The sequence below is a fragment of the Rhinopithecus roxellana genome, chromosome 15 (assembly GCF_007565055.1).
Source record: "Rhinopithecus roxellana isolate Shanxi Qingling chromosome 15, ASM756505v1, whole genome shotgun sequence".
Taxonomy (NCBI): Eukaryota; Metazoa; Chordata; class Mammalia; order Primates; family Cercopithecidae; genus Rhinopithecus; species Rhinopithecus roxellana.
This window is the reverse complement of record NC_044563.1, coordinates 56,733,821-56,746,152: the sequence shown is the minus strand read 5'-3', so window position 1 is coordinate 56,746,152 and position 12,332 is coordinate 56,733,821. Positions and strand designations below refer to the sequence as shown.

At 56.6% G+C, this 12,332-nt stretch overlaps 1 protein-coding gene across 3 annotated transcripts in view; it reads right to left on the bottom strand.

Annotated features, from left to right (window-relative positions):
* Nucleotides 1-2,126: 2,126 nt before the first annotated feature.
* GDPD5 (glycerophosphodiester phosphodiesterase domain containing 5) overlaps nucleotides 2,127-12,332 on the bottom strand; it is a 91,061-nt gene continuing 80,855 nt past the window's right edge. For 2 of the 3 annotated variants that reach the window (XM_010366793.2, XM_010366794.2), the window contains 8 exons: nucleotides 11,857-11,939; nucleotides 10,557-10,707; nucleotides 9,786-10,004; nucleotides 9,135-9,292; nucleotides 8,670-8,817; nucleotides 7,352-7,434; nucleotides 4,417-4,529; nucleotides 2,127-3,144 (listed from right to left, as the gene is read on the bottom strand). In XM_010366793.2, coding sequence (XP_010365095.1) covers nucleotides 2,996-3,144; nucleotides 4,417-4,529; nucleotides 7,352-7,434; nucleotides 8,670-8,817; nucleotides 9,135-9,292; nucleotides 9,786-10,004; nucleotides 10,557-10,707; nucleotides 11,857-11,939 — 1,104 coding nt within the window. In that variant the 3' untranslated portion in view covers nucleotides 2,127-2,995. Of the gene's footprint in view, nucleotides 3,145-4,416; nucleotides 4,530-6,811; nucleotides 6,827-7,351; nucleotides 7,435-8,669; nucleotides 8,818-9,134; nucleotides 9,293-9,785; nucleotides 10,005-10,556; nucleotides 10,708-11,856; nucleotides 11,940-12,332 lie in introns of all 3 variants that reach the window. The other variant, XM_010366792.2, reaches the window with a different exon arrangement.

Here is a 12,332-nt window from a genome sequence, read left to right as displayed (position 1 = left end):
CAGTCTGTCTCCACTAGCCCAGAAAGCAACTACACTCTGAGTTGAAACCCAAGAGGGCCGGGCCCATTAGCATAAGGATGGACTTCTTGCAAAGGTGTCCCACAGCACAAGCAGCTCCCTGGGGGAGAAAGAGTTCCCTCCTAGGAAGTGTGTCAGTACTTTTTCATTTTACTATCTACTGCACTGGGCGCTCTGGACACACAGTGACAGCAGATCCAGTATTCAATCTGGGATCCCCAGTCTGGGGGTCAAAGGACACCCAGTTGGTACACGGAAGGTAAAAATTCCCAGGTAGGGCTCAATGAGTATCCTCCCTTCTTGGCTGAGTCTAGGCACTTCAAGCCAGGGGTCATGATGCAGACTGTAGGGCCCAGCCTATAGAAGCTGACTCAAATATGCCACCGTCACTCTTTTTTACACCCACATCCACTTGAAACCATTACCCAAGCACCTCCTCCACATCCTCCCCATCTCAGACTTGTGGACACCACGCAGCTGGGGCAGCCCTGCAGCCTAAGCCTTGCCCCATGCACCTGGCGCTTACCTGGCCACACCCTCTCCCAAGTGCTCCGCAGCTGCTGCTCTCACAGGTATCACTCCCGCCTGTGCCTGCTGCCCACACCCCTGGCAGCCCAAGCTCCAATGTTCGTGCTGCTCTGCCCAGACCCCCGTTCGCTGTTTGCTCGGGCTCAGCTGCGGGAGGACAAAGGGGCTGGACGCCAGGAGGGAGGGGGAGGGAGAGGAAGGGAGAAGCGAGTGGGGAGGGGGATGCTAGGCTTTTGTTCTACTCTTGGACTAGCCCTGGGAGGGAGGGAAAGAAAGAAGGGGCATAAGAGTGGATTGACTGTGTGTGCAACTCCAGGATTTGGATTTGGATTTGGATTTGTGCCTGGGTTTGGGGGTGACCTGGTGCTGGCCTTGTTCCTGAATGAAGACAAGGGTTTGAAGGTGTATGGTGCGGGAGTTGGGGTGTGGGAGGAGTGTCATCGTGCAGTTGTGGGCATGTAGGTTCCAGGGTGACTATGCGTGATTGTGGAAGTACATGGAATGAAGTGACTGTGTAGCACTGGGCTGCGTGTGGACATGTGGCTGTGTGACCATGTAGATGCCAATGTGACTAAGCATGTGTGGGGCGGGGGGCACGGTGGCTCTGAGTCTCACTCCCTTGAGCCCAGGGAGAGGCGGGAGCTGACCTCTGCCCCAAGAAGAGGAGCACCTGCCAGACATTCAGTAGCAGGGGCAGGAGGGCCGCTCCTCAAGGCTACTGTGGGGGCCCAGTGGAGCTTCCAACATTTGCATGCCAGAATCTCCTAGACCCCAAGAATTATATCCAGAAGATTCCTGTTTGGAAGAGACACGTCCCTTGGCTCCCAGGAAGCATGGGGTTAATTTGATGCAGGCTGGAGCTGGGGCTCAGCTTCCCCCTTTTCCCTCAGGACACACCCATGACCAGGCAGACTCTCAGGACAAAGAGGGGAGTTACAGGCCTGCTCAGACGCCACCACTGACTCCTGCTCACAGACAGCAGAAGTCCCAAGGACTGGAAGGAAAGGACACCTGTGGTCCCAGGGCTGTACTTTGGCTTTCAGCCCAGGTGCCCCCAGTCCTGGGCATGGGCCCTCCTCAGGCAGGTCCAAAGCTCGGAGAAGTCAAAGCCAAACTCCTCACATGGGGAAGAGGCCTCCCTGTGCTGAAGGTCTGTCCCAACATAGCCGGGAGGCTCAGAATGCCTTCATGTGGCTGTGAGGGCACCTGCCAGTCCCACTCCCAGCCCTACATTGGACCCAGGAGCCCTCCCCCTCTGCGTGTCATTCCTAGCTTACGGGAGACATACATATGCGCTGGGGTCAGACTCTGGGTGGGATTCTGGCTTGGCCTGTTCTAAGCTGTGTGGCCTTTGGAGGTCACTTTTACCTCTCCAAGACTGTCTCCCCATCCACCATGTGAGGATACCGGCTCCCAGCCACTGGCACCATGGTGGACCCAGAGAAGGGGAGGCACCATTCCTGCCGCTTTCCCATTCATTCCTGAGAATGGTTCCTCCTCAAATCATAGGGTCAGAACTGAAACCTAGACCCAGTGCACTTGTCCCCACCCTCCTGCTGGCAATTCAGAGACAACACACATCAAAATGGCAGCTTTAATCACATTGGCCGAGCCCCTTGGGTTCCCTCTGTGCAGGCCTACTTAGCTACACACCCACCCTGACCATGTCCAGAACACTTTTACCAGGTGGGCCCTGCCCTGTGGCCACTGATGTGGGAACCTGAGGTTAAATCAGTCTGTGGACTCCTGGGTTAGGGGACTCTTCTGCCCTGAGGTCTGCTGGACACTTCGGCATAGGATCCAGTAGCCCTGAACTCACTCTTCTGGCCATCTCCAGCTGCTCCTAGGGAATGTGGCTCAGGTCTGCTCCTGGGACAGGGGGTTGGTGGTGGCATGAGGCGGATTGGGAAGGAGGACGTGTCTCCACACTGCAGCTGGCTTCCTCCTGGGCCGAACCTCCTTGTGCTTTGAGACTGACAGGAAGAGCAGAGTTGCTTTGGGTAGAGGCCCGGCCCAGTCCCTTGGGGCAGGATAAAAACAGAGAATTCAGGTGCCTCGGGGCACAGATAGGAGGACAGACAGCACAGCTGAGCATCTGCACCCTCCATTGCCACAGGGGGCATGGCATGGCCCATGACCCATCAAAGCTTCCAAGTCAGGATATAGGAGAGGGCCTCAGAAGAGGGGCCCAAGCCCTAGGCCCCACACCACCCAGAAGGAGCCCCAGGCCTGCAGGGGCATCTGAGAGGCTGGAGTCCTGGTCCAGCTGGGCCTCAGGGGGACACGGGAGTCCCCCTCAAGAGAGGCTGCGGCTGACAAGGGGCTGGAGCCCACAAGGAGGCTGTGGAGCCAGCTCCCAAGAGCACTCCGAGTTCAGACATGCTTCCATCAGCTCTCCTAGGCTCCCCTGGCTTCTGTGTCATAGAAGGTGGGACAGACATGTCTTCAGCTAACGCCCACTCCGCTCTGTGAGGGTCTTGGTGCAGCTGCCACCCCCTCGGGGGCCCACAGTTGTGGCGGTGCTGTTGGCATATGTGTCATAACTGTTGTCTGAACATACGGAGAGCACATCGGAGATCTCTACACCATCGCTGATCTCTGCTGGGCCAGAGGGAGACAGAATGTGAGTCAGGGAGAAGGCAGTCATGAGGATGGGTGACAGATGGGGCAGGAAGGCTGTACCACCCAGCTGGGCACTTGGAGGCTGATGAAACCACTGGGCTCAGGTCGACATTGAGCCCGGCACTCAAGGCCCCTTTGGTATCTGCTGAGCACTCTAGCTTCACCTTCATCTGCTGTCCCCTGGGACTCCACTTTGCAGTCACAGAAAACCACCTGTGTCCCTGAGCTTGGCACCCATGTGTCCACTCTCCTCAGGGCCTTTGCGTGTGTTGGCCCCTCTCTTAGGAGTGGCTGCCCCAACACCACCTCCTTTTCCTACAGTCTGGCTCAAGTCTTCTCATCTGTCACTCAGCCTCCTGGGAGCCTCATCAGAGCCCTGGGCCGGGTTCGGGCCTCCTCATGGCAACCCCAGCCCCTGCTTCCCTTTGCCCTGGCCATATTCTGTATGGTTGCTGCCTGGGCCCCCAAAGCACCTCAAGGACCAGGGTGGGTTCTGGGCATCTATGTCCCCAGGGCCTGGTAGAGTGCTGGGCACGGATATAAGGCTCAAGAAAGCTCTGCTGAGTGGAGTTCGGCCCAATAGAGGGACACTTCATTCTTGGTGCCCAGGCAAGCAGTGCTCCCTTGCCACCTCTGCGCACATGCCGTGCCCACCTGGAATGCCCTTCCTTCCCTCAGCTCGCTCGGCCCTCAACTTGAAGCCATTACCCAGGCACCTGCTATGCATCCTCCCCATCTCAGTGTATCAGGCACCCAAAGCATTCCTCACTGCCCAGGCAGCCCTGACCACGCCCTCCCCCACAGCACTCCCATGGCAGGAACTCGACTTTCCATGCCTCTGCTTACGTAGCTGCTGCTTCCATCAGACTGGGAATGTTGACAGGGACTGGCAAAGAGCAAGGGTGAGGCCAGTATTGTAGGATCTAAGTATGAATCAGGCAAAGGGGGACGGGCCTTCAAAACAGACTCCTCTCCCTACCCCACCCCTGCCCACCAACCATGGCACTGACACCGAGCCATGGTGGATGACAGAGTGGATGACTGTGTGTGGGGGTGTGTGTTTTCACACATGTACTTATGCCTTTGTATGTGTGTGGGTATAATCCCGGTGGGTTTATGTATATCTGTGCCCTTGTCTCTACCCGTATGTGCCACACGTGAATGTGTTCGCATACACATCTGTTTGCATGTGGAGGTGCAGAAAGCTGGGCCCAGGGCCTGCCTCCACCTGTCTGCAGGGCTGTGTACCTGAGAAAATGAGCTTCTCCTTCATGATGCTGACATCCCGGCTGGTCCGGCGCACTGCAGCGCTCAGCATGATCTGCTCAGGGTTGTAGCTTCGTATGCCACCCAGGCGCCACCTGCAGAGACGGCCCCGTGGGCATCAGGTCCCTCCTCACTCCTCCCTTGGAGCAGGGACCCTGCCTACTTCCAGAGCCTCTCTGGATGTGGCCTGAGAGACCAGCAGGACTCTTGTCCCACCGTATAAGGGGGAAATAAATCCAGAGAGAGAGCAGAGTTGGGGCTCAAATCAGAGCCTACTGACTCTCGGCCAGGGCTCCCCGGCCTCCCTTTTACCTCCAGAGCCATCAGTCAGCAGCCCTGGCCCAGGACTAGAGTTGGTTAGTTCTGTCTCAGGTGTCCCCAGTAATACACCTGGCTCTCTTTAAATGGGACGGATTTGGGAACAGGAGGAGCTTAGTAGGCATGACTCTGTTGACCTAAGCTGGGGCACACACCAATCTCAGGGAGTCCAGCTGATGTCTCTTACAACTCTACCACCATGACCAGGCTAAGCGAAGCTATTGGGGAGACACCCTGAGAGGGAGGGAAGGAAAGCAGGGGGGTGGGGCCAGGTGGTAGGGGGCTTTGCCCAGAGCTGGTCTGCACAGGTTCCCAAGGCAAGGGGGTTAGAGTGACTTGGAGTGGGGCCAGCTGCTGCTCTGTCCTGACAGTCCTATTGGGGAGGGAGGTCACAGCATGAATCCCCTTGATGGCTGAGACAGGTGCAACCCCAGAGTGGGCTGGGAGGTGGAGCATGCACAGGGCATACAGGGACCAGGCACTAAGTGGAAAGGACTCGTGTTTCTGTGCCCAGCCCAGGCCACTGTCTTCACTATTGTCATTCCTCTGAACTAGCCCCAGGTTCCTGACCTCTGAACTTAGACCTTTCCTGGGATCGAGGCAGAAGGATCACTGAACTCTCACCCCTGTCCCCACCAAGAGGAGTGGGTGATCAGCTTGGGAACAAGAACCCAACTGTCTCAGGGACTGAACCCTGCTTGGGGGATGGAGGGAGTCAAGACTCCACAAGAAACCAATTGTGAGTTACTAGATGGGGTCAGCGCAGCAGAAGCGGACAGACAGATGGACAGGTGGATGGATGGATGAACAGGGCAGGCAGACAAGGGGAAAGCAGGAGGCGGGGGGTGGCACAGACACCCTGGCGAGGCTGGCTGCCCTATGAATCATTGAGGGCAGTGAGCAAATCTCTCCCTGTTCATCGCTGTGCCCCAGCACCATCAACACCTGCCGTGTCCTGGGAGCCTGACCTGTACTTGTTGAGCGAATGAATGGAAGAATAAGGCCTGCAGGGAAATGGTATCCTCCCCGGCCTTTGTCCCCCAGGGTCCCTTCCTCCATCAGGCCTCTCCTGATCCCCAGGAGACAATGACACTGCCCTGGCTGTGTCTGAGCAAACCCAGCATGACTGTGCCAGCGGCTGAATCACCATGGGGCAGCCTCCCCGACACGCTCGGCTCCCCGTGAGAAGGCCCAACTCCTGCTGCAGACACAGCACCAGCACCAGCAGCCGGTGTGTGTGGATGCTGGTCAACTGGGCGGACAGAGGAATGACTCAGGGAGTGTCCCATAGCCAGGGACAGCGTCTCCTCCTAGAAGCTGGTTGGTGAAGCTGCCTGACCCAGGAGGGGCTAAGGCACTAGAGGGAGGGAGACTTGGGTCCCTGGCTCCAGGTCTCATCCTGGAAATCCACGTCAAAACCCAGGACAGTGTCAGGCCAGGGTCTCTTGGCCAGCCACATCCAGAACAGGAAGCTCAGCCACTGTGGGGTCCTCTCAGGGGAACAAGGAAAAGGCTGTGTGTGGGGGGAGCAAAGCAGGGATGGGTGTCACAGATAGAATGTAAAGAAGAGAGAGAAAGAGATGGGAGAGGCAGAGAAAGGTAAACAGGAAGAGTGAACAGTGGGAGAGGCAGAGCCAGGGAGGGAGAAGATGGGAAGAGAGAGGCAGAAACTTGGTAAGGTCTGCCCTGGACAAGTGGTGAAGACCCCGGTGAGTGCCAGAGGCAGGGGGATGGCGGTGCCCAGGTAGGGTCCCCTCCTCCAGAGGGAGACACTTTGGTACACAGAGAGGCCAGGTCAGGAAGCTGTCAAGGAAACACTGGTCCCCACCTGCAGAAACGGCCGTGGGAACAGGGAGCAGAGGGACACACACGGCAGTGGGACGGCAGGAGCAGAAAAGAGGATTGCAGGGGTAAGGGAGGCTTCAGGCAAGGGCGGTGTCTGCGAGGTGACCCAGGCACAGGGTTTGGTGCACGGCGGGTTTTTAGACAGAACTGGAGAAGGGGATGGCAAGAGGGAGAAAGAGGAACAGGAGGAGGAGGAAGACCACACCAGAATTACCTGATCAAGTGATAGCTGTGAGATGCCAGAGTGCAGCAAAGAGAGGGGGAGGGGGAGAGAGGAGGGACATGCGCCGATCAGAGCAGGATGGGACAGAGAGAGAACGTCAGTAAAGAATAAAATCCCAGACCCTTGGTTCCTGGCTGGGTGGGGGCCCCGGGCTGGCCCTAGACCCTCCCTGGGACCAACCACACCTCCCCACTTTGAGCACACCCCAGCTATCTTGCTGAGGGCTGGTGGGAACCCATGCCCTGGCTAACGGATGAGCAGGCCAGCCTGGAGAGGAACTGAAATTCACCTAAGCCCGTACAGCCACTCAAGGCGGAGCTTGGCTCTGGGCTCCCAGCTGCATGTTCATTCCAGAAGCCACCCAGCCTCTGTCTGAGGCAGGATGGGGCCACCAGGGTCCTTCCTTCTCCCCTGGTCAGGCCCGCTCCTGGCTGAGGGCCCAGGGCTCAGGAGCAGGTTCACCTGGCTGGGGTAGGGGCTGGGCCTGCTGTAGGGCAGGGATGGCCACGGAAGTGGTCAGATCCTACTCACTTCTGGAGCACGAAGATGCCCACGATGAGGGTGAAGGAGACCATGTCGGCAGTGACCCACATGAGACAGTACTCGTCCGGGGGCTGTGGACAGACGGCCCGAGGCCAACTTCCAGTCACGGCCAGTCCAGACTGAGGCTCCAGACTGAGGGTCCGTGGACCAGAGGACCCCACATGGCCATTGGGGAAGGGCAAGGGAGGACTCTGAGGGGGTCTGGGGGCTGAAGATTACATTTTGCAGGTGTGGGCTCCGGGCTCCATGGGCCTGGGGGCCGGGGCATGTGTGTACACGTGTGCACTCTCAGGGTAGGAGGGGACTGTATGGTGCTAAGGGCAGAGGGGGCATGTGCTAGGCCTGCAGGGTCTGTGTGTCCAGGGGCCTCAAAGCAGGAGCCAGATACTGAAAGACAGTGACTCTGCTCCTCCCTCCCTCCTGACTCTCATCCCATCGGTCTTGCCCCTTTCCCCAGGTTGCCTTCCCTTCACCCTCCTCTCCCACAGAACCATCCACATCTTAGGTCTGATTCATTGGCACTGTATTCTCTCAGGCATAAGGATACCCTCCATCTGCCTTCTGCATGCTCAGGGAGGTGGCAGTGGAGCCACCACCTATCTGCAGGTGTACAGTCAACCAGCTAAAATATTGTTTTACTTGCTATTCTCTGAGCAAATTTTAATGTTTCCTATTCTTTTTTATTTTTATTTTTTGAGACAGGGTCTCACTTTGTCACCCAGGCTAGAGTGATCACAGCTCACTGCAGCCTCGACTTCCTGGGCTCAAGCAATCCTCCCACTGCAGCCTACCAAGTAGCTAGGACTACAGGCGTGTGCCACCATGGCCAGCAAATTATTATTATTATTATTATTATTATTATTATTATTATTTTGTAGAGACAGGGTCTCACTATGTTGATGTTGCCCAGGCTAGTCTTCTACTCCCGGGCTCCAGTTATCATCCTGCCTCTGCTTCCCAAAATGCTGGGATTACAGGCGTGAGCCCTGTGCCCGGTCAGTGCTTCCTATTCCTGTCCTGTTGTTACCCTCCAAACCAAAGAAACCCAAGCAGCTCTTTACTTCTCTAGAGCCCTTAGTGATGCTTTTCTCCCTGTGGATCAGGTCCAGGGTCCTCCCAACACCTTAGTGCAGATCCCAGATGCCATGAAATCCTCATGCCTCAAGCCTGCACCCCCACCACAGACTCCCCACCACGCCAGAGACCTCCCAGGGACAGCCCCAAGCACAGAGCTTGCTGAGTGGTCAGGGCAGGCCATAGGCAGCTCCAGCACTGCCCCCCAGGTGCCCTCTGCCCCCCAACTCACCATGATCCAGAGGGGGGAAGGCACCTGGGACAGGGTGTGGGAGTTGTCAGAGGTGACGGATGGGACCCCCGCACACCACAGCAGGGAGAAGAGCCACGGTGCGTTGACTGTGTAGAGGTTCACACTAAGGTTCCAGGACGCGTAGTCCCTGTGAGGCAGGGGAGAGGCGGGTCAGCATGTGGACTCTGGCAGCTCCGGGCCCAGTGTGAGGGCTGGTAAAGCATGTCCTCTTCACCACTTCACAGCCATGCCCGGGGGAAGGAACGTCGGCTGCAGGGGGCCAAGCTTGGGGACAAGCCCGGGTCTGCCCGACACACCCTGTCGTCTTTGAACCATGTGTGCCCGATTCCTCTGTGTGCCCATCCCTCTGCCCAACTGTGTGTGTGTTTTGTGGGGTGGTGGTGGCAGGACTGAGAGATACTCAGTCCCACCCTCTCCTGGAGAAGCCTGGGTCAGGGCAGGCACCTGAGCTCCTGGCGGGACACCTGAGTGTAGCGCAGGTTCAGCCGTTGGATGTGGCCTCTCCGCAGGCTGGTGACCGCCTCCTTGGAGCCTGATGTCTGCTGGAAGCCGGGAGCCACCTTCCGCACCAGGGGCCTCTGCCTGCTAGGCAGCCACATGACCTGCAGGCAGGAGAGAAGCAGCCTCGGACTTCTCTTCTGCCCAATGGGTAAGAGTACCTACCCCTCCTAGAGCACCCGTGGGGTTAAGAGACGGGACCTGGCAGGCAGTGAAAGCTCAGATGCAGTCATTAGCAGGGCAGGACTCAGTCCCAGCCAAGGTTGCAAAGCGCACTGGGAGCAACTCAGGAAGCTTCCCTTCTGGCCCGCTGCTAGTACGGGAGGGAAAACCCAAACAGCCACTACTCTGCACATGGCCACTAGCACTTAGTGTGCCATCCTAAACTGATGTCAGATTTCTCTAGTCCCAAATTATTACACCACACAACAGGGCAACACTTCACTGAAATAACTTGACAGTCTGGACCTTTACACATTTTAAAGTGTTTTCTTGTTCTCCTCTTGTCCCATGATGACCCTGCCAGGGAAGTAAGGGGTGTGTGATCCCCATTTTACAAATGGGAAAGCTGAAGTCTGGAGTGCAACAGGGCCTCACCTGGTGCTGGGGGAAGCCAGAGTGCAGCACGGCCTCCAGAGTCACGTTGAGGAAACTGTTGCGGTAGGGGTGCTCCCGGGGCGGGTCACGCAGGTTGAGCAGCAGTGTGGCATTGCCCTTGGCCAGCTCCAGGAGCTCTGCCAGGCTGCAGATGGACTGGTTCTGGGCCTCTCTGTGATCGGAGGGTGACAGGGAGCTGGCTGTCCAGAAGGGGTCGGTCTGGCAGGGATAGGGACACACACATGGCTACATCATCAGCCCTTTCGGGGCCCCCATATACCCTTCTGGCAACTGAGCGTGGAGACCCCTGGGCTGCCAGAGTCTGCTGGGGTCGGCAGATTGATGGCTGTGGCCATGTGGAGGCTGTAGGAGGCCCCAGCCTTCACCTTTCTTCCCCACACCTTGCTTAGCAAGAGGACGGAGGACAGCTTGCTTGGAATCGCTCCCAGACCCACGGCATTTCTCCTTCTAGAGCATTTCAGACCAGAAAACCAACCCATCTCTAGAGTTTTACAGAGTTAACAATTCTATTTACTGCTCTCATCCCTGTCAACATTTTATAGTGAGGGAAACGGACCCAGAACAAGCAGTGACAACCACGAGATCTGGCAGCAGTGGCAAGAGCCCAGGAGGCCACTAAGCAGCTTGGGTGGAGGTCGGGAAAGCCCTGTGAGTGGGGGTCTCGGAGCTGATGGCCACCCTTGCATCTCACTCCTTGCAGTCCCTGCTGGTGTTTTCCATGCCTAAGATTGGGATCAGGTGCAGCCAGACCTTCAGGAACCACTGGCCAGCATTGAGTCTCTGCAGGGTGGTCCAGTTGAGCATGGAGGCAGGCCTGCGGGCCAGCTCTGGGAACTCCTCCTCCACGTTGGTGGTGCGCCGCAGGGTGGCGTCGTGCATGAGGAAGGGCACGCCGTCCAGGCTGCAGGGAGGGTGGGGCCGTCGAGTCACTGACTCCCCAGATCCCTCACCTGCCCACCAATGATGGTCACCCCACACAGTCCTCCCCACCCAGCACAGGATCCCAGCTGGGCTGCCACTCTCTGGGCCTCAGTCTTCCCATCTGCACAGGGAAGACAGTGGACTGGTGGGTGACCCTGAAGGGCCAATGCCTTCTGGCTCTCTGTGAGGGTCAGATGGGGGTGGGGACTGCCAAGGAGGGAGGGCTGGGAAAAAAGCTGGACCTACTCTCTTAGCAGCCTTGGAAGGTAGGTGCTGCCTCGTTTGATAATGGAGAAACTGAGGCTAAGAGAGGGAAGTGTCTAGCTCAGGGTCCACAGCCTGTAAGTGGTGGAACCTGGTTTGGAACCAAATCCCTGAGATGCTATGATGGGAACAGTGCAAATGTAGACCTCTTTGGCAAATTCCATCCGACCCCAATCCTTGTCTACTCTACCAGGGTTGCCAATAGCTCATATGGTGCCTTAGTGTGAAAAAGTAAAAGGCACCCATGCCGTCTGTTCCTCAAGGCATTTTACCACCATCTGCTAGAAAGTTGTGATAAATACACAATTCTATGTCTATACTGGGAACAATGTCCTCATATATGTGATCCCCTTGTTCAGTACACAACCTGTACAACTATATATGACAGTCCTGCCCGTATTCTCTTATTCTCTTCTCAGATAACCTGTTATGAGATTAGTATGGATTCTTCCTGCCATTTATACTAGTATCTACTTATATATGTACAGGGAGAAAGTGTATATGTCACTTTTTTGTGGTCTTTTAAAACGTAACTGGAGTCACAGTGACTGTATCACTCTGCAACTCGCTTTGTTTCCCTCATGAGAGTGTTGGAGCTCCATCATACACAGCCATATAGATCTATTTTTCCCTTCAAGTGGCTCTGTGGCAGGGCTCCTGCTTGCACCAAGAGCATTTGTTCTTTCCTCTATTTTACATCCTGGAGTCTGCAGGAACGGGGTGCCTGCCCTGCTGTGGATAATCTAAGCCCCCCTCCTCCCATCTCAGAGGCTCTAAGACCAGAGGTTCCCCCAGCAGAGACCCAGGTGGATGCTGATGTGTGTGGGAGGGGTTAGAGGAGTTATATTCCCTCCGCTACACCTACCTGATGGTAATGTCAGCCTGGAGCCCATACAACTTCTGCTCGAGGGCCTTCCGGAAGGACATGAGCGTGTGCTCTGGAGCCAGCTGGGGAAGAAGGGGTGGTGAAGGGAGAGCCAAGATTCAGCTGATGTACTCTCCCCAGCCAATGGGAAGTCTTCCATGTTAGGAGGCTGGGCTAGGCCTGGTTCTAATTCTGGTTCCTCCACAGAGTAGCTATGTGACCCTGGGCACCCACTCAGCTTCTCTGAAGTTCAGCTTCCTCAACCCGGCTCTGGTTCTAGCCTTGACTCTGCCTTTAGCTATTGTTCTGACTTTGGGTATATTTCTCTGTGGATCTCAGTTTCCCCATGTGCCCTCAGAGATGTGTATTCATGAGGGTCCTTATGCCTAATTAGGAGAGTTGGGGCTCTAAGCCTCCCTAATTCCATCTCATCTGAGGACTCTGTCATACCCTTTGCTGCCACTGGGGGTCAGCAC